Source organism: Nicotiana tomentosiformis, chromosome 11 (assembly GCF_000390325.3).
Source record: "Nicotiana tomentosiformis chromosome 11, ASM39032v3, whole genome shotgun sequence".
NCBI classification, from domain to species: domain Eukaryota; kingdom Viridiplantae; phylum Streptophyta; class Magnoliopsida; order Solanales; family Solanaceae; genus Nicotiana; species Nicotiana tomentosiformis.
In genome coordinates, this window is record NC_090822.1 from 77,192,972 (window position 1) to 77,214,792 (window position 21,821).

The window sequence follows — 21,821 nt, forward strand, 5'->3', positions numbered from 1 at the left end:
TAAGAGAAATGTATTTGGAAATAGAGCTCCATAAGCCTTTCTGTGCTGTGCAGCAGCGGCTTAATTAGCATACACAAGATCTTGTGTAAGTGGTAATTTATTAAACTAAACTTGTATGTTCCTGTTTAGGGCGGTATATGTTCTAAGATTTTACTTTTCTTCTCAGATTGATGTTTATTTTTATTATTTTGCAAGCGAAAATAATTTATATGTCTTTGCGCGAGCAAGAAAGTGTGAGATGACGTGCCTTGTAAAGTAAAAGGGTGTCTCTGCCATTGGTCCTAGGAACATTACTATGCAAGTGAAACACAATAATTTTAAACATTTAATAATGTACTATGAGTAATTGAATTCAGATGTAGGTTTGTCTTTTGAAACTGACATTAATTTGGTGTCGCATTCAACAAATATTTCATGTTAATTAGTTGTTTGATATTCTGACTACTACTTTCTCCTCTTTTCCTCTTTTCTTGCTCTCCTTTCGTTATGCACATATCGCAGTTATAATTTATGAAAATTAAAGACTATGCAAACAATTTTCTGAGAAAAAGATCTTGCATCCAAACTATTGAAAGAATCAACAACAACAATCTCACAAGCGGAGTTTGGGGAAGGTAGTGTGTACGCAAATTTTATCCTTACCATGAGAGCAAAAAGACTATTTCCGATAGACTCCGGACTCAACGAAAAATGAAAAGAAAAGCAGTAGCAAGTAGCAACAAGCAGTACAACAACAAGATAATAAAATAACAAGCAGAATGATTAATAATAGGCTAACTACGAATACTACTGGTAAGGGGAAAGAATCAATTAAACTATTGAAAGAATCAATTAAACAAAATTTAAAAAATAAAAAAGAGCTGCTAATAGTTACGGATTTGAGCAGTGGAAGCAACCATAAATGCTTGCATTAGGGTAAATTGTCTACGTCACACATTTTGGGTGTGACCCTTTCCCGGACTCTACATGAATATGGGATGTTTTATGTTGAGTTGTTTTTTTTAACCAAAAACAACTGATTTATCATCTGCGGGATCCCAAGTGAAACACAATAATTTTAAACATTTAATAATGTACTATGAGTAATTGAATTCAGACGTAGGTTTGTCTTTTGAAACTGACATCATGTTAATTGGTTGTTTGATATTCTGGCTACTACTTTCTCTTCTTTTCCTCTTTCGTTGCCCGCTTTTTGTTAAGATATCGCAGTTATAATTTGTGAAAATTAAAGACTATGCAAACAAATTTTTGAGAAAAAGATCTTGTATCCAAACTATTGAAAGAATCATCAACAACGACAAACCCAATATAATTTCACAAGTAGGGTGTGCGAAAGTTAGTGTGTACGCAGACCTTTTCCTTATCTTGAGGGCAAAGACTGTTTCCGATAGACCCTCTGCTCAAGGAAATATGATAAAGAAAGCAGTAGCAACAAACACAACAAAATAATAAGATAACAAGTGGAATGATCAACATGTAGTAATAAAGATCTAACTATAATAGAATACAATACTAACTACTAATACTACTGGTAAGGGAAAGAATCAATTAAACTATTGAAAGAATCAATTAAACAAAATTTAAAAAATAAAAAAGAGCTGCTAATAGTTACGGATTTGAGCAGTGGAAGCAACCATAAATGCTTGCATTAGGGTAAATTGTCTACGTCACACATTTTGGGTGTGACCCTTTCCCGGACTCTACATGAATATGGGATGTTTTATGTTGAGTTGTTTTTTTTAACCAAAAACAACTGATTTATCATCTGCGGGATCCCAAGTGAAACACAATAATTTTAAACATTTAATAATGTACTATGAGTAATTGAATTCAGACGTAAGTTTGTCTTTTGAAACTGACATCATGTTAATTGGTTGTTTGATATTCTGGCTACTACTTTCTCTTCTTTTCCTCTTTCGTTGCCCGCTTTTTGTTAAGATATCGCAGTTATAATTTGTGAAAATTAAAGACTATGCAAACAAATTTTTGAGAAAAAGATCTTGTATCCAAACTATTGAAAGAATCATCAACAACGACAAACCCAATATAATTTCACAAGTAGGGTGTGCGAAAGTTAGTGTGTACGCAGACCTTTTTCTTATCTTGAGGGCAAAGACTGTTTCCGATAGACCCTCTGCTCAAGGAAATATGATAAAGAAAGTAGTAGCAACAAACACAACAAAATAATAAGATAACAAGTGGAATGATCAACATGTAGTAATAAAGATCTAACTATAATAGAATACAATACTAACTACTAATACTACTGGTAAGGGAAAGAATCAATTAAACTATTGAAAGAATCAATTAAACAAAATTTAAAAAATAAAAAAGAGCTGCTAATAGTTACGGATTTGAGCAGTGGAAGCAACCATAAATGCTTGCATTAGGGTAAATTGTCTACGTCACACATTTTGGGTGTGACCCTTTCCCGGACTCTACATGAATATGGGATGTTTTATGTTGAGTTGTTTTTTTTAACCAAAAACAACTGATTTATCATCTGCGGGATCCCAAGTGAAACACAATAATTTTAAACATTTAATAATGTACTATGAGTAATTGAATTCAGACGTAAGTTTGTCTTTTGAAACTGACATCATGTTAATTGGTTGTTTGATATTCTGGCTACTACTTTCTCTTCTTTTCCTCTTTCGTTGCCCGCTTTTTGTTAAGATATCGCAGTTATAATTTGTGAAAATTAAAGACTATGCAAACAAATTTTTGAGAAAAAGATCTTGTATCCAAACTATTGAAAGAATCATCAACAACGACAAACCCAATATAATTTCACAAGTAGGGTGTGCGAAAGTTAGTGTGTACGCAGACCTTTTCCTTATCTTGAGGGCAAAGACTGTTTCCGATAGACCCTCTGCTCAAGGAAATATGATAAAGAAAGTAGTAGCAACAAACACAACAAAATAATAAGATAACAAGTGGAATGATCAACATGTAGTAATAAAGATCTAACTATAATAGAATACAATACTAACTACTAATACTACTGGTAAGGGAAAGAATCAATTAAACTATTGAAAGAATCAATTAAACAAAATTTAAAAAATAAAAAAGAGCTGCTAATAGTTACGGATTTGAGCAGTGGAAGCAACCATAAATGCTTGCATTAGGGTAAATTGTCTACGTCACACATTTTGGGTGTGACCCTTTCCCGGACTCTACATGAATATGGGATGTTTTATGTTGAGTTGTTTTTTTTAACCAAAAACAACTGATTTATCATCTGCGGGATCCCAAGTGAAACACAATAATTTTAAACATTTAATAATGTACTATGAGTAATTGAATTCAGACGTAAGTTTGTCTTTTGAAACTGACATCATGTTAATTGGTTGTTTGATATTCTGGCTACTACTTTCTCTTCTTTTCCTCTTTCGTTGCCCGCTTTTTGTTAAGATATCGCAGTTATAATTTGTGAAAATTAAAGACTATGCAAACAAATTTTTGAGAAAAAGATCTTGTATCCAAACTATTGAAAGAATCATCAACAACGACAAACCCAATATAATTTCACAAGTAGGGTGTGCGAAAGTTAGTGTGTACGCAGACCTTTTCCTTATCTTGAGGGCAAAGACTGTTTCCGATAGACCCTCTGCTCAAGGAAATATGATAAAGAAAGTAGTAGCAACAAACACAACAAAATAATAAGATAACAAGTGGAATGATCAACATGTAGTAATAAAGATCTAACTATAATAGAATACAATACTAACTACTAATACTACTGGTAAGGGAAAGAATCAATTAAACTATTGAAAGAATCAATTAAACAAAATTTAAAAAATAAAAAAGAGCTGCTAATAGTTACGGATTTGAGCAGTGGAAGCAACCATAAATGCTTGCATTAGGGTAAATTGTCTACGTCACACATTTTGGGTGTGACCCTTTCCCGGACTCTACATGAATATGGGATGTTTTATGTTGAGTTGTTTTTTTTAACCAAAAACAACTGATTTATCATCTGCGGGATCCCAAGTGAAACACAATAATTTTAAACATTTAATAATGTACTATGAGTAATTGAATTCAGACGTAAGTTTGTCTTTTGAAACTGACATCATGTTAATTGGTTGTTTGATATTCTGGCTACTACTTTCTCTTCTTTTCCTCTTTCGTTGCCCGCTTTTTGTTAAGATATCGCAGTTATAATTTGTGAAAATTAAAGACTATGCAAACAAATTTTTGAGAAAAAGATCTTGTATCCAAACTATTGAAAGAATCATCAACAACGACAAACCCAATATAATTTCACAAGTAGGGTGTGCGAAAGTTAGTGTGTACGCAGACCTTTTCCTTATCTTAAGGGCAAAGACTGTTTCCGATAGACCCTCTGCTCAAGGAAATATGATAAAGAAAGCAGTAGCAACAAATACAACAAAATAATAAGATAACAAGTGGAATGATCAACATGTAGTAATAAAGATCTAACTATAATAGAATACAATACTAACTACTAATACTACTGGTAAGGGGAAAGAATCAATTAAACTATTGAAAGAATCAATTAAACAAAATTTAAAAAATAAAAAAGAGCTGCTAATAGTTACGGATTTGAGCAGTGGAAGCAACCATAAATGCTTGCATTAGGGTAAATTGTCTACGTCACACATTTTGGGTGTGACCCTTTCCCGGACTCTACATGAATATGGGATGTTTTATGTTGAGTTGTTTTTTTTAACCAAAAACAACTGATTTATCATCTGCGGGATCCCAAGTGAAACACAATAATTTTAAACATTTAATAATGTACTATGAGTAATTGAATTCAGACGTAGGTTTGTCTTTTGAAACTGACATCATGTTAATTGGTTGTTTGATATTCTGGCTACTACTTTCTCTTCTTTTCCTCTTTCGTTGCCCGCTTTTTGTTAAGATATCGCAGTTATAATTTGTGAAAATTAAAGACTATGCAAACAAATTTTTGAGAAAAAGATCTTGTATCCAAACTATTGAAAGAATCATCAACAACGACAAACCCAATATAATTTCACAAGTAGGGTGTGCGAAAGTTAGTGTGTACGCAGACCTTTTTCTTATCTTGAGGGCAAAGACTGTTTCCGATAGACCCTCTGCTCAAGGAAATATGATAAAGAAAGCAGTAGCAACAAACACAACAAAATAATAAGATAACAAGTGGAATGATCAACATGTAGTAATAAAGATCTAACTATAATAGAATACAATACTAACTACTAATACTACTGGTAAGGGAAAGAATCAATTAAACTATTGAAAGAATCAATTAAACAAAATTTAAAAAATAAAAAAGAGCTGCTAATATTTTTCTAAAACCAACCAAAAACAACTGATTTGAAGGGAGCCTAACCTATAGGTCACGGTTCAAGCTGTGAAAGTAGTCACAAATGCTTACATTAGGATATGTTGTCTACATCACACCCTTTGGGGTGTGGCCCTTTCCCCTACTTTGTGTGAATGCGGAATGCTTTATGCACTGGGCTGCCTTTTTTAACCAAAAAAACAGCTGATTTATCATACACGGGATCCCAAGGGAACCAAAACAACTGATAAATTATCTCTGCTGCCTCCTAAAAATGCTTTTAGAATAAGGTCTTTGGCCAATATTGATGGATCTGAATAGTCCTCTACTTTATTCAGAAAATCACAAACTTTTTGTGGACTTAAACTTTCAAATATTCCATCAGATGACACCACCAAAAACTCATCTTTTGAAGTTAAATTTATCCAATCAGTCACCTCTGGAGTAGCTATAATTCCATATTTTTTCAAAGGAACATCACCAATAGCTCGAGTCATAGGAAAATGGCCATTGAGCAGAGGAATATCATTAATCGTCCGACTGAATATACCTCCAGACGCTTCAATTCTATCCCTCTCGTCTAACCTTAGCGCGTTATGATCTCTTGTCAATTCCTTAACGAGATCACCAGCAAATTCCCCGCGTTGATCATTTTGAGAGCAAATAAATGCCTTTGAATCGCCAACATTAGCAACTAAAACATGATTGTTATATATAAGAGCAACAACTGCAGTAGTTCCTGAATAAAGTTCACGTTCGATAGCAATCTTGGAAAATTCTGCATCAATTTCCTCAATGGTTTTTACTAAAGAGGATTTTAAAAAGTCCATAAATTCATGACTATGGTAATTCTTAAGGTGAAATTTAAACTTTTCTAAAAAGAGTTTTGAGGCCATTTCACTAGCATATTCTCCAATATGACCATCAAATACTGCCACAACACCAATACTTACCTCTTTGCGCCCCAAAAAAGGAATTTTAAGATCAAGATCGCATGTTATTCGATCTTCTTGATATGGTCTTCTCCCTTTGTTTGAGGCAAAGTGACAATTTTTAGTTGGAATTGACTTTGTTGCTTGTGGAACAATTTTTTCTTCAGGTTTAGGTACCTTAAGGTTCATAAATATTCCAATGAAGCAAACAATAAAAATTCCACTTATGATAATACCCATTATCTTCCAAGATCCGACTTGTTGTTTCTTGTTTGAATTGCGAACAACATCGCGACGTCGGGCCATCTCTACGAAGGAGATCAGGACAGTGGCGGACTCAGAATTTTGAGGTCTTGATGGAAAAGGAGAGGCAAGAACCCTAGCGGTTGTTACCTTATAAGTGCAAAATTCTCAATATTTGACTATACTAGGGTGTCCTCGATTTGAAAGAAAATTCTACTGTGTTTAAATAGGTAAAAACTTATGTGTACACACATCAAACCAATAAATGTAATTCTTATCTTAACGCTTACACCTAAGCCAATTCTTATAGATTAAGGATTACATGTGTCGAATTTTTTATTAATTATGTATATATAGATAGTATATAAAATGAAAATATTGAGTATAATATAAAAACTGATACCGATATTATAGTGATTTATTCATTCATTTATTTATTTTTTAATTTTGATACCGCTTACTAAAAAATACTGCATATGCCCCTGTTCTCAATGACGGAATTAAATATTTTTGGATTTGGATAATTATACACATACGCCTTCAAAAGAAAGAGATGACCTTTTTTTTTAGCGTCTTTGATTTGCAAGGATTAAGTTTTTAATTAACCATGTCTTATATGTGAATACCGGGTGAAAGATAATATGCAAAACAGATTTTTTAATTAGAACATAGATTTTGTATCCGTTTTATTGAAATAATGAAATAAATAGGCCCAAAAAAAAAGAATGAGGCCACGAAACCAATGGTAAATAGGCTGCATCAGGGATTAAAGCTATAACCTAATTCGAATTCTACTTTATATCCTGTAGACTTCCAATTTCATTAAATAACATCTCCTCTTTTACCTTCTTTTCTTTCACTTAGGGGTGATGAAGCAAAACCAAAAAAAATCAACCAACCGACTTAAAATATCTATATGCGTTTGGTTTGATATTAAAAAAGAAAAACTCGAACCAAATAACTAAACAAATAAATTTTAAATTCTATTAATTTAAAATTTTATAGTCATACTTTAAGAAATAGTCTAGACAGACATATTTCTGATCCTTGCTTTGACATAATAATTAATATGACTTAGAGAATATATTTTTATTTATTTAAATACTTAATGCAGACGTGTATGATTATGTTTTCAGCAAATGTTGCTTAAATACTTTAATGTCTTTGTTCTTTCAATTCACAAGTCGTGATCTATTAAGCGCGCTCTCTCTATATCCTATTTTCATATTGAATTTTATGCATAAGATAACTATAAACCTCGAAAATCATAAAGCAATATGAATTAAAGATCGAAAAGTGGCATTTTTTCCGTTGCGATTTATAAGTACTTAAAATTTCGATTTAAAGGTCACATTTTACAAATGCGATTGTATAACTCGTTTGATGATTGCCCATTTGGCAATTGCAATTTGTATTGCAACTTATAAGTCGCATTTATTAAATGCGATTCATAATCGCGTTCATACATCGCTATTTATCGGTCAGCATTTGAATTGTTGTTGCATTCGGATTAAGTCGATTTGACAATTGTTTGCATATTCGCAAAAAGTACATACTTCGGTGACCACTCCAGACCAGTCTCCCCACCAAATTCCATAATCACGATACTATATTTCTGAATCTCCGTTTCTCCAACCAACTTTGGAGTAGGGATGGCAAAATGATTAAAAGAAAATAGTTAACCACTCATATTATCTACTAAGAAATGGGTTGTATAATAAACTTTTAAAAAACGGGCCAAATATGGATAAGAACCATATTATCCATTTAGAAAATGGATAACTAGTGAGTTTAACGTTTTAAATTTTAAAACCTTAAATTTGGGGTTACTCAAGTTTGGGAGACTAGGCTAGCGTTTGGCCATAGATTCCCAAATTTATTCTGAAAATTTTGATTTGGGTGAAGTTTGGTTTAAAGATGAAAATGTGTTTGGACATTTGTTTTGGGTGAAGTTTGGTTTGGAAAAACATGAAACATGACTTATACCCACAAGTTCTAAAAACTATCACAAATACCCAACAGTACAATTATCAATAACATTCATTATATAATCACAACCCATAGTAACAACAACAACAACAACAACTCAATAAAATACCACTAATGGGATCTGGGGAGGGTAGTGTGTACGCAGGCCTTACCCCTACCCCGAAGGAGTAGAGAGACTGTTTCCGAAAGACCCTCGGCTAAAAAAAAAAAGATAAAAGGACAAAAAGGAGACAATATTAGTATCACAACAATCACAACCCATAGTCTTGAACATAAATAAATTTGATACAAAATTATTATTTTTATAATGAACTACATGATACACTATCAGATGACCGAGAAGACGAAGCAACATCGTTACAAAATAATAAATGGTGGGCTCTTTTATAAAATATAAAAGTTTGGGGCAATTTTTAAAAAATATAATAGTGAAATTTTGGCTTTGGGATTTGGCAAAAATGTAAGCAAAATCTATGGCCAAACATGTAATATGGTTACCCATATTATCCGCAGGTTAACCCTTTTTTATCTGTATTAAATATGGGTCAAGTCGGATAATTTATCCATTTTTTAATTACCCGTTTTGACCCGTCCCATATCCGACCCGACCCACACATTTTCCACCCCTAATTTCGAGTAGTCGACTTCCGCGTTTGTGTTAGAGTTGAGATGTGATGGAAGTTGTTAGGATCGGGAACTCGGGTAGTGCAGAATTTAGCCAAACAACAGTATAATTACAATAACAAAGACAATGGAAGTTGATAATAACGACAATTAAAGAATATAAAGAAGATACAAATTTAACATGGTTCGGTCAAGGTGACCTACGTCCACAAGCGGAGAGGAGCAATTTCACTATACCAACAAGAGTACAAAAGAGAATACAAAATTAGAGTAAATACTCTAATTAATCCTAAATACCCCAAGAGAATAACCTCACAAGATCACTCCAAAGAAAGGGTTCACACAAGTGTTTTCCAACACTCACTCTCTTACAAAATACTCTATAATGAAATAAAGGAGTAGAAAGAAAGACAAGAGTGAAAAACTCTTGAATTGGTGTGTTTTCAAATGAGGAGAAATTTCTCTATTTATAGCAAAAAATCATTGGCCTAATAATGAATATTATGTCATGGCAAATGTCATGATCCACAAATTTGTTATAATAGATATTATGTCATGGCAAATGTCATGAACCACAAATTTGTTATAATGGATATTATGTCATGGCAAATGTCATAAAAATTTGACCATATTACAAATCTACACCTTGGCCTAATTTCGGCTTATATATAGTAAATTTGCTCCACCTTCTCCGCAAAAACCCCAATGGGAAAAATCATTCTTCATAAATGCCAATCAAGTTCAGGCAAAGCTTGAACTTGGACACTAGAAGAGGTTTTGTGAACATGTCAACAGGATTGTCTCTAGTGTTGATCTTCTGAACAGAGACTTTTCCTTCAGCAATGGTTTCTCGGATGAAATGATACTTTATATCAATGTGCTTTGTCCTCTCATGATACATTTGATCTTTAGTCAAGTGAATAGCACTTTAACTATCACAGAAAATGGTAATACCACCTTGGTGTAAACTGAGTTCCACAAATGGACCCTTCAACCATAAAGCTTCTTTGATCGCTTCGGTCACTGTCATATATTCTGCTTCGATAGTAGATAAAGCTACTACATATTATAATGTAGCTTTCCAACTAATAGCGCAACCACCAATGCAGAATACATAACCTGTCAGTGATTTTCTTTTGTCAAGATCACCTGCATAATCTGAGTCTACAAAACCAACCAAAGTGTTAGTATTTCTCCCAAATTCCAAACATGTATTTAAAGTACCTCGCAAGTATCTGAGAATCCATTTCACAGCATGCCAATGTACTTTACCAGGGCAAACCATATACCGGCTTACCACGCTCACTGCTTGTGAAATGTCTGGACGTGTACAAACTATTGCATACATAATACTGCCGACTGCACTAGAATAAGGAACTTGTGCCATGTACCTCTCTTCTTCCTCTGACTGCGGGGACTGGGCAGCTGATAACTTTAAATAAGAAGCAAGAGGGGTACTAACTTGTTTAGCCTCTTTCGTGCCAAACCTCTCCAAGACTTTCTCCAAGTACTTCTTCTGGGTCAGAAATAGCATGTTGGCTTTTCGATCTCTTTTGATCTCCATGCCAAGGATGTTCTTAGTTGCCCCCAAATCTTTCATCTCAAATTTACTTTTCAGCTGACTTTTCAAATTGTGAATTTCTGTTAAATCCTTAGCAGGAATGAGCATGTCATCAACATATAATAATAGGTACACAAATGAACCATCATTTAACTTCCGAAAGTAAACACAACTATCATACATGCTCCTCGAATAACCATGACCCAACATAAAGGAATCAAATCTTTTATACCATTGTCTTGGAGACTGCTTTAATCCGTACAAGAATTTCTTCAACAAGCAAACATGATCTTCTTTTCTTTCAATTTCAAATCCTTCGGGTTGATGCATGTATATTTGTTCCTCAAGTTCGCCATGTAAGAAAGTTGTCTTAACATCAAGTTGTTCTAATTCCAAATCATACATGGCAACGAAGGCAAGCAAGACACGAATAGAGCTATGTTTAACAACAGGTGAGAAAATATCATTAAAATCAACTCCTTGTACCTGACTATAGCCCTTTGCCACTAATCGTGCCTTATACCTTGCATCTTCAACCCCTGGAATACCATTTTTTTTCTTGAAGACCCATTTGCAACAAACAATTCTTTTTCATGATGGCGGCTTCACAAGAGACCAAGTATCATTCTTGTGGAGAGACTCAATTTTTTCATTCATTGCAATCAGCCACTTGGCTGAGTCAGCACCAGAAACTACTTCTGAATATTTTGATGGTTCTCCAATTTATTCAGTTTCCTGTGCAACTGAAAAAGAAAATGCAACATAATCTCCAAACCTTAATGGTTTTTTACCTTCTCTTCTTGGTCTATGTTTGGCTATATAATACTCCTCTTCTTCTAGTTCAACTTCAGGAGTCTCAACTTCAGGAATTTCAGCTTTTGTCTCAACTTCATAAATTTCAACTGTATTTTGCTCCAAAGTTGATGAGCTTGGCTCAGAAGGAATGCCAATCTCAATCTCCACCTGGTTCTATCTACTCTTTCCTTTATCTGTATTACAAGAACTAGAAGACTCTTTTCTAGAATGTAACATAGAGGATTCATCAAAGGTTACATCTCTGCTAATTATAAATTTTGGTGTCATGGGATCAGGATACCATAGTCGGTATCCTTTCACCCCAGATGCATACCCAAGAAAAATGCACTTTTTAGCCCTTGGCTCTAATTTTCCATCATTTACATGCATGTATGCAGGGCAACCGAATATCTTTAAATCAGAATAATTAGCAGGAGTACCTGACCATATTTTCTCTGGAGTCTTAAAGTTCAAAGGTGCAGAAGGAGCTCGGTTGACAATATAACAAGCTGTAGAGATAACTTCTGCCTAAAAGTCGTTTATCAACCTAGCATTTGAAATCATGCAACGAGCCCTTTCCAAAAGAGTTCTATTCATCCTTTCTGCCACACCATTTTGCTGAGGTGTCATTCTCACAGTACGATGTCGAGCAATTCCTTCATTCTTGCAAAATTCGTTGAATTCATCGTTACAAAATTTCAAGCCATTATCTGTTCTAAGCCGCTTAACATGTTTTCCTATTTGCTTCTCAATCAAAACTTTTCATTGTTTGAAATTTAAGAAAATATCACTTTTATTTTTCAGGAAATAAACCCAAACTTTCCTTGAATAATCATCAATGAAAGTTAACATATACCTTGCACCACCTTTTGATGGGGTACGTGAAGGACCCCAAAGATCTGAATGAATGTAATCCAAAGTACCTTTTGTTCTATGAATCGTTGGAGATTTGAAGCTGACTCTTTTCTACTTCCTGAACACACAATGTTCACAAAACTCCATATTTTTGATACTTTGGCCACATAAGAGACCTCTTTTGCTGAGAATGGAAAGACATTTTTCACTCATATGCCCCAATCGCATATGCCACAATTTAGTGATGTTGGAATCTGATTTATCTGATATTGAAACTGCAGCAGCACCTGTAACAGTAGATCCCAAAAGAGTATACAACGTACCAGATCTGCGTGCTTTCATGGTCACAAGAGCACCATGAGAAATTTTTAGAACTCTACCTTCACGTGTGTACTTGCACCCAAGAGATTCTAGACTGCCCAAAGAGATGAGATTTTTCTTCAAATCAGGTTCATGTCTAACATCGGTGAGAGTTATTACCACACCATCGTGCATTTTGATTCAGATTATAACTTTTCCAATAACTTTGCAGGCAGCATTGTTTCACATCAAGACAACTCCACCTCCAATAGATTCATATGTGGTAAATAAATCCCGACTGGAACATATATGATAAGAACAACCCGAATCTAAAATCCTCTCATTGTTAGATTTGAAACTATTATTAGTTGCTAAAAAAATAGTTCCCTCAGTCTCATCAGCAGCTACACTTGCTTCGGCAGTGTCAGTATTTTTGTGCTCATTTTTCTTTTCTGTATGCTTTTCTTTGTTTTTCAATTTAAAGCATTCAGAAATAATGTGACATTTCTTGTGACAATATTTGCACATGACATTTCTGTATTTGGATTTTGACCTTGATTTAGGTTTCTCATTACTAGAATCTTTCTTATTGGATCTACCTCTTATGAATAAGCCTTCCCCTTGGTTCCCACTAGTTTCCCCAGTAATATCTCTATCTATTTGTTCTTTTGATTTCAAAATAGATTCGATATCTTTATAAGAGATATTATTCTTTGCATAAAGCATAGAATCTCTTATATGTTTAAACGACTGGGTAAGGAAACAAGCAATAACACAGCTTGATCCTCATCTTTGATTTCAGCATCTATGTTACTTAAATCCATAAGAAGAGAATCAAAAGTATCAAGATGTGTAAGTATAGAGGTACCTTCAGCCACACGAAAAGTGTAGAGTTTTCGCTTTAGGTAAAGTCTGTTTTCTACTATTCTTTTCATATATAAGGTTTTAAGATTTCCCCATATGCCTTTGGCTGAGCTTTTTGTTGCAACTTCACGCAAAATCTCATTTGAAAGATTTAAAATAATACTTGCTTTTGTCTTTTTGTCTATGACGGCAAACTCCTCGTACATCCTTTTATCCAGGATCTTCTCTTTTTCTTGCAGTGCCAAATCTAAGCCATCCTGAATTAGGATAGCTTCCATCTTTAATTGCCACATTCTGAAGTTTGCACTTCGGTTAAATTTCTCAACATAAGACTTTTTAGAGTCATTTTGGCTATTTAAACTAACCCAGTTAAATCTGGCTCTAATAATAATTTGTTAGGATTGGGAACTCGGGTAGTGCAGAATTTAGCTAAATAACGGTATAATGACAATAATAAAGACAATGGAAGTTGATAATAACGATAATTAAAGAATATAAAGAAGACACAAATTTAACGTGGTTCGGTCAAGGTGACATACGTCCACAAGCGGAGATGAGCAATTTCACTATACCAATAAGAGTACAAAAGAGAGTACAAAATTAGAGTAAATACTCTAATTAATCTCAAATACCCCAAGAGAATAACCTCACAAGATCACTCCAAAGAAATGGTTCACACAAATATTTTCCAACACTCACTCTCTTACAAAATACTCTATAATGAAATAAAGGAGGAGAAAGAAAGACAAGAGTGAAAAACTCTTGAATTGGTGTGTTTTCAAATGAGGAGAAACTCTTCTATTTATAGCAAGAAATCTTTGACCTAATAATGAATATTATGTTATGGCAAATGTTATGATCCACAAATTTGTTATAATGGATATTATATCATGGCAAATGTCATGAACTGCAAATTTGTTATAATGGATATTATGTCATGACAAATATCATGAAAATTTGGACATATTACAAAAGCCTTTGTTGTTCTTTCAATCCCACCTTCAAAAAGTTTGCAAAGTTCGAAAAAGATTAGGCGTCTTATATTCCAATTAACTTTGTTTACATGATTATGTTTGCGTTTTGAACTTTTTCTTTACAAGTATGTTTTCTACCTTCTTATTAAAAGCTATATATAAAGGTTCTGTAGACCTATAGTAGTTGAAACATTGGTGTAAGCTATGCTAAGTTGTCTGTAAACCTATAGTATAGTAATTGAAACATTAGTGTAAGATATGTGAACAATTTATTAATTAGGGCGTCTTTTGTCTTGTGCTCTAAATATATGGATTTTCTCACTACTAAAAAACATTTGTTTACCGACGCAGTAGTACCGACGGACTTTATTCCGTTGCTATTCTGAGGGACTTTCTGAAAAATTACACTATATTGCTAGATAATTTTTTTTATTTGATGTATATTTACTATACGTCGACTCTCCTTAACTTTTCGATGTATCTAATTATTTATATTTTGACACATCTTGATAAAAATTCTGGCAATACTTAATAGTCCAAACCAGTCTCTGCTCCGGATTCTGCACTGCTGATTCTCCGTTTCTGCAGCCAATTTTGGTTTCGAGTAATCGACTTCCGTGTTTGTGTTGGAACTGTTCTTCAATCCCGCCTTTAAAAGGTTTGCAAAGTTCGAAAAAGATTAGGTGTCTTGTATTCCAATTAGAACTTTATTCACTTTATTAAGTTATGTTTTGAACTTTTTCTTATGTTTTCTACTTTCTCATTAAAAGCTATATATAAAGATTTTCTGTAGACCTATAGTAATTGAAACATTAGTGTAAGATAGACTAAGTTTTCCGTAAACCTATAATAATTGAAACATTAGTGTAAGATAGACTAAGTTTTCCGTAAACCTATAATAATTGAAACATTAGTGTAAGAAATGTGAAAAGTTTATTCATCAGAGCGTCTTTTGTCTTGTGCTCTAAACATATGGATTTTCTGTTGAACTTTGTTTGCATGCACTTCTGTAGGCAGATGCGGAGCCAGTAAGTTCTAGATTTTAGAACATGCAGTGTTAGTGACTGAGTTCTAAATTTAAATTTTGTACATATTTGATGAATTTTAAACATCAAATATACTATTTGAATAAAAGCTACTAACTTTAGCCGAACCTTCAACTTGTGCATCTGCCCCTGTCTGTAGGTAGCAACGTGGATAAAAATGATATTTTTGCCATGGCATTGTCATTGTAGGTAAGCGTATGATGCTTTTCATAGAGTAAATTGAAATGCGCCTTTTATGTCAAGACTTTGAAACTCATATTGCTAGTGATATGATACATTTTTATTGGTCTAGCAGCAAAAAAAAGGCCAATGAGTTCGGGAAACAAAGATCAATTGGTAAGATTGGAATATAGTGCAGGCCATTTAAAAAGAAATCGAAGATCTCCAAATAATGAGAGTACTATTTTATAAGTGATAAATTATTCTGCTATCTTCTTTATTTATTATTTTTGTCTAATCTTTGTTCCTATCATTCTTCATCATCTCACTTGCATATGGTAGAGAAGTGCAAAAGCTTCTGTACTTGCTGTGAAGATGTATACGATCAAAATCGAGCTCGCCTGCGACATGGTAGATCAGGCTCGAAACGTAGCAATAAAGGACTGAAGATCGACCCCAAGTCCCATTTCAAAAATCGTTCCCCAAAAAGAAACTCTTTCCTCCTCGCGGCCGACTGCCGAGGCCGAGAAGATCGTTTCGTGTACTACCGTCGAGGAACCAGTATCGGCCCCTCCTCTGAAAATGTTCATCTGGGGGGGGGGTTCCGGTCAATGTTGACTTTAAGGCTGAAAAGCCTTCCTCCGTACAAGGCCGGTGCAAGGAGGTCTCGAGGTACATCTACTTGATCATTGAGAATGTTATCCCCACGGTCAAAAAGGATTGCTATTGGGTTGACAAGCACGTAGTGGTTCCCCACCCCGATGAAGCCATCACCACCCACGTCGAGAGATACTGAAGTATTTACACTTATCCCTTTACATTGGGCCCATTGGATCCGGTCATCATCGACTTCTGCAAAAGATACGAGGTATGCCTCGGTCAAATTCACCCTTCACTCTAGAGGATCGTGATCCTTCTCTGGTTCTTCGTGAACAAGATCGATGGATGCTCGTTTACCGTCCACCACCTTATGCGCTTATACAGTCATCAAATCTTCAGGGGGCTGATAAAGCTCGTGCGCCGGGCCAGCAAAGCCCCATTCTCGAGTATTGATAAAGACCGGGATCAAGGCTGGCAAGGCCATTTCGTCCGAGTGAAGACTTCAGATTTGATCACAGCTAAGCGTATGTCGTTTCCCGAGAAGTGGAATACATCACGTAAGTATAATTTTGCTTTCAAAATTTGATTTTACGTTTTTTTTTCCTTCCTTCTTATCGGTGCTTTGTTGTGGTGCAGCTATTGTTCGGGTCCCGAACGCAGTCCCTTGACTGTGTTGTTATTTTCACCATGATGACCAGACTCATTGTCAACATGTAAGGGTGCAGACTGAGAGTTTGACATTTTGAGCTTTAATTTGAAATTAGAGACACTTCAAAGAACAAGTGTAAAGTAGTGTGTGTTATGAAAATTTGTATCAAATAACCACTATTATCCTTAGCCCCACGATGCGCGTCAAATTGTTTACCCTCAAAATCGGATAACAATTGAATTTGTAAGTGGTTTTAAGGATATGCGGATTAACTTGATACAAAGTGATAAATTAAGTTGCAATTGAAAATAAATAATGATAAAGTAAATTCAAACCACACGAATTAGATAATTTTAGTCTTGGAAAACGAGTCACCCTCGAACCGGATGTACTTCGATTGGTCTTAAGATACAAATGGATAAGAGATTAAAGAGAAAAAAAAATAATGTATTGCTTTTGAGTGTGTGTTACAATATGTCCTATGAATTATCATACCCCTTTATATAGTAGAGGAGTCCTACTTTATGTGCAATTATATAAACGGTAAGGGCTCAAATTCTTAAAACGATCGGTCGGGTCGTTACACATGTGGCAGCCTTCGAAGGCTTTTTTGATGTCGACTTGGTCCACATATAACATAGTAGTTTATGTCCATACAGTTAGTCCCTCCGCTTGTTGAGGTCATCCTCGCGGGTGAGTTCAATGAGAGGATAACAACGGTCGTGGTTGTTGTTAGAAACAAGAGACGTGGTATTTTACGGACCGCATATTTCAAATCTTAAACTTCCCGTGTGATTTAAAACAACTATTTTGTCAAGGAAAGGATGTGACGCCATGATGTCATTCGTCATGATGACGTCTGTTCCCGACGTGTCGCATTGATACACGCACGGTTCCTGATTGGCTCTGCCGTTTTGATTTTAGTGGCAATCATGATGAATCGTTTCGGGTTCGGTGCCTTTTCTCTATAAATAGGGCTTGTTTTACCAGAACTCGAATTTTACTTTCTTTAGAATCACCTTCGAATTCTCTTCTCTTAAAAACTCATACTCCCCTCGTTTCAATTTATGTGAATATATTTTCTTTTTAGTTTGTGCCAAAAAGAATGACCTCTTTTCTTATTTGGAAATAATTTACCTTTATGTAATGATTTATAGCCGCACAAAATATACGTGTCTCATTTTACACCACAAATTCAAAAGTCTTCTCTCTTTTCTTAAACTCTGTGCCCAGTCAAATGGGTTCACATAAATTAAAACGGAGGGAGTATGTGTTCTTCATACTTCTAGTTTTCTTCTCCTAACCTTTCTCAACTTCCATAGCCATGTTGAACATCCCTTCTGATGTAAATGAGGAAAACCATCCCATTTTGTTGTTTGTTGTGTTTCCCATTCATGGGGAAGATACCATCTCCGCCGCTAAAGAGGAGGCTCTCCTTTTAGTCGATGAGATCATCCCCCGTAATCCTGACGCTAAACCTGATCTTCAACGGACGTTGGAGGCGATGACTGAGAAATTTCAATCTTTGATGATGACCAAACGCTTGGCTGAATTCAAAGACAAATTTGGCCTCCACGACCACGTAGAGCTAATTCTTGATGATAACGATGAAGTACACGTCCACCGTCTTGGGTATTGTACTCTTTATGCATACTCGTTTGCCTTCGGCTACTCGTTCCCCCTCCTTTCATTGGTGGATGAGTTTTGTCGTTACTATAAGGTTTGCCTTTCTCAGCTTGCCCCTACGTTTACAAAGTGATCAAGATGCTATCAAAGTTTGCCAAATAGATGATAAAGTTAGTCGGAAATTCTGGCTCGACTATTTCTTCATCAAGACTGAGGTCGTCGTGGACGATGTTACATGTTTCCCTGAATCCTGGAACCACACTCGTAAGTACTCGTACTTTTGCTTCTACCTTTTCAAATATTTGTTCATTCCGAGCTTGTTTAATAATCTTCCTTTTTCTGCAGCTACTGATCGACCCCTTCAGTTGGTGAAGTATCTCACCGACTGGATTAAGCAAGTTCTGCCATGTATTGTGGGAATTCGTAAGTGGCCGAGATTCTTTCATAAGTTCAAATTGATAGGTAATTTCATTCTTCTGGTCGGCGTCGTATTTGTATTTGCTTACATCGTCGTGCTTACCTTTTGTGTTTCCTCTAGGTCCCGTCAGGGGGGCTGCCAGAAGGAACAACGCGCATGTGCCTTCGTTCAGGAGGAGAAGGGTTTTTACACCTTTCGTCTCCGCCCCCGTCTCAGCTACTGTGCCTGCTCCCCCTTCAGTTTCACTAGTCGTCGAGGATGGGGAGGTCTCTCCATATGATGTGGACTTGAGGCCCCATAAGAGAAAGGCCATGGATATAGAATGAGGTGTGTCTGTGGCAGTCGACTCATTAGAGGATGGGATTGTAATGCATGATACCTCAACGGTATTTCTTGGGGATGATGCTAGGGCGACCTCTGAGGTGCCTTAACTAGAAAAAATTGATGTGGTTATGCTTTCGTGTCCCGAGGAGGAGACGGTCGCGGAGGGGGATTTAGTGATAGTTATATGCCTCTTGGGCAAGAGGAGGCCTCTTCTTCTAGGCCGGCTAGGGATGCTTCTCCTGTTGGTGGGGGAAAAGGCAAAGGTCTCGTCGAAGAGAGTGATTAGTCTGGTTCCAACATCGACCATGCAGATCTTAAGATGATCGACGAAGGGACTACTCAGATCAAGGTTAGGGTAAAGAGGGGCTCAAGAACTATCACGATTCCAATGGATCGTGGCCTGCTAAAAAATATCGAGGACATGGTCAATGCCCCCGGTCCTCTCTACTCCAAAGTCTAGCATGTGACTCTCAAATAGCTGAGTGACGGTACCCTATCGAAGAGCATCGTTGGCCTCGCTCTTAGGGTAAGTGTAGTTGTTTCTCGTTCTTTCTTCTTTGCATTGACTTGCTTATAAGTCTTAATTTTACTTTTCTTTGGTTTGCGGACTATCATTTTGGATATTGAGAGCGTGCGAAGGGAGAAGAAGAGGAAAGAGATTTACTAGAAGCTGAAGGCTAAGTACCAGGAATTCTGTGGGAAGTACCGGGATGCTCAGAGGCAGCTTCACGAGGAGGGATACTTGCCTACCTTGAGGGAAGAATTGAAGAAGAAAGACGAGGAGTTGATGAATGCCGTGGAGAGGTTCAGCGTCCTCGAGGTAGCATTGAGGAGGAAAGAAGAGTGTCTCGAATTGAGCAAGAGCGTGGAGGCCCAATGTAGTGATATCTAGAGATATGTGGTTCAACTGCAAAGTTAGTTGAATGGATGCCAGCTTGATATCAATACTCTTAGGGTGGAAGCCGTTGAGAGGAATCGGATGCTTGAAGAGGCGGAGTCCTCCCGAGCGAAGGCTCGATGGAGGGATGTTGTTTTGGAGTTGGCAAACATAACTCTCTGTTCGAACGGGACAACATTTTATCAGCGGCGGAAGCTAAGGAAGACAGGCTCGAGGAGAAAATTAGAGAGTTGGATAAGGAGAACTCCAAGATGCTAGAGCAAGTTGCTGTTGTTGAGGCCGACAATGCTCGATTGCTTGAGCGAGTTGCTGTTGTTGAAGCCGAGAAATTCGAATTGCTCGAGCGACCCTATATGTATCATGCCTCTGAGTTTCTTGACATTCCTCGAGAGAGGTACGAGGACTGGATCCTCGCTGAATCCCGCTTGGATGTGATTTGTGAGTTGAACAAGCCGGGCTTTGTATTTGAGACGGCTATTGAGGAGGCTCGAGTCAAAGCTCGTGAGGCACGGCTCACCTGCAACTATGATCCCGCCATACCTCTGCCTGATTCCAAGGAAGTCGATAAGGAAGGTGTGGATCAACTTGCGGATAACGCTAGGTATGACACTGCTTACGACTGAGGTGAGGAAGGCGGGGATGGTGGAGGTCAAGGAGGCGACAACCATTGAATGTTTATTTTTTTTTATTTTTGTTCAACTTTTGTACTGTACCGTTTGTTGGCATCTTTGAACGCATTTGTAAAAACCCTTTTCTATGAATACAAAGGTTCATTTTGGTTTCATATCTACCTTTTGTCTTTGTGCATTCTTGTTTTTGTACTTGTGTTTTGCTTCTGTGTTTTCTTCATTGTTATCTTCTACTCGAGTTTAGGCCGAGGGATGATAAGTGTTGTTCGAATGGGTTGAACATTCCATTGAGTTATGTCTAGGCCTAGGGCCGATAAGTTGGTTCCATTAGACCGAACATACTTCTTTGTTTAAGTCGTAGATGAGGGTTAATAAGAGTCGTTCGAGCTGTTCGAACGTACCTTTGATTCAGTTATGGCTGTGGGCCAATAGGAGTAGTTCGAGCTGGTCGAACTTTTCTTTCATTAAGTCGTGGCCGAGGGCCGATATGAGTTGTTCAAACTGGTAGAACTTACCTTTCATTAAGTCGTGGACAAGTGCTGATAGGAGTTGTTCGAGTTGGTCAAACTTACCTTTCATTAAGTCATGGCCGAGGGACGATATGCGTTGTTCGAGCTAGTCAAACGTACCATTTTGTTTAGTCGTGGCCAGGGGCCGATTGGTGTTATTCGAGCTGGTCGAATGTACCATTTTATTTAGTCGTGGTGAGGGGCCGATAGGTGTTGTTCGAGCTGGTCGAACATATTATTTTGTTAAGTCGTGGCAAGGGGTCGATATGTGTTGTTCGTGTTGGTCGAACGTACCGTTTTAGGAGAGCAGTTTCAATGGACAGTATCTTATTTACTTTGATTATCACTGCTTTGATTACATCGTTTCTCCCCAGAGGCAAGTTTTGGGTGTCGGCTGGCATTCCAATACCAGTATGTCTAGTCCCTTCATTGTTTGACTTGGAGATTCTTGAGGAGCCGGGTGAGTCTTTGCTACCTTACTATGAAAAGTGACTAAGTGGTCCTCCCTCTTCTAAAAATATGTATTAGCT

At 36.3% G+C, this 21,821-nt stretch overlaps 1 protein-coding gene across 1 annotated transcript; it reads right to left on the reverse strand.

Moving 5' to 3' along the window:
• Positions 1–5,508: 5,508 nt before the first annotated feature.
• On the reverse strand, positions 5,509–6,534 carry LOC104090528 (putative protein phosphatase 2C 76). The gene has a single exon (XM_009595643.3). It carries the CDS (start codon positions 6,532–6,534, stop codon positions 5,509–5,511), a length of 1,026 nt encoding a protein of 341 aa, XP_009593938.2.
• Between the last annotated feature and the right edge of the window lie 15,287 nt (positions 6,535–21,821).

Excerpts from the sequence above, each read along its gene's own strand:
- LOC104090528 (XM_009595643.3), bottom strand. The coding sequence starts at position 6,534 with ATGGCCCGACGTCGCGATGTTGTTCGCAATTCAAACAAGAAACAACAA.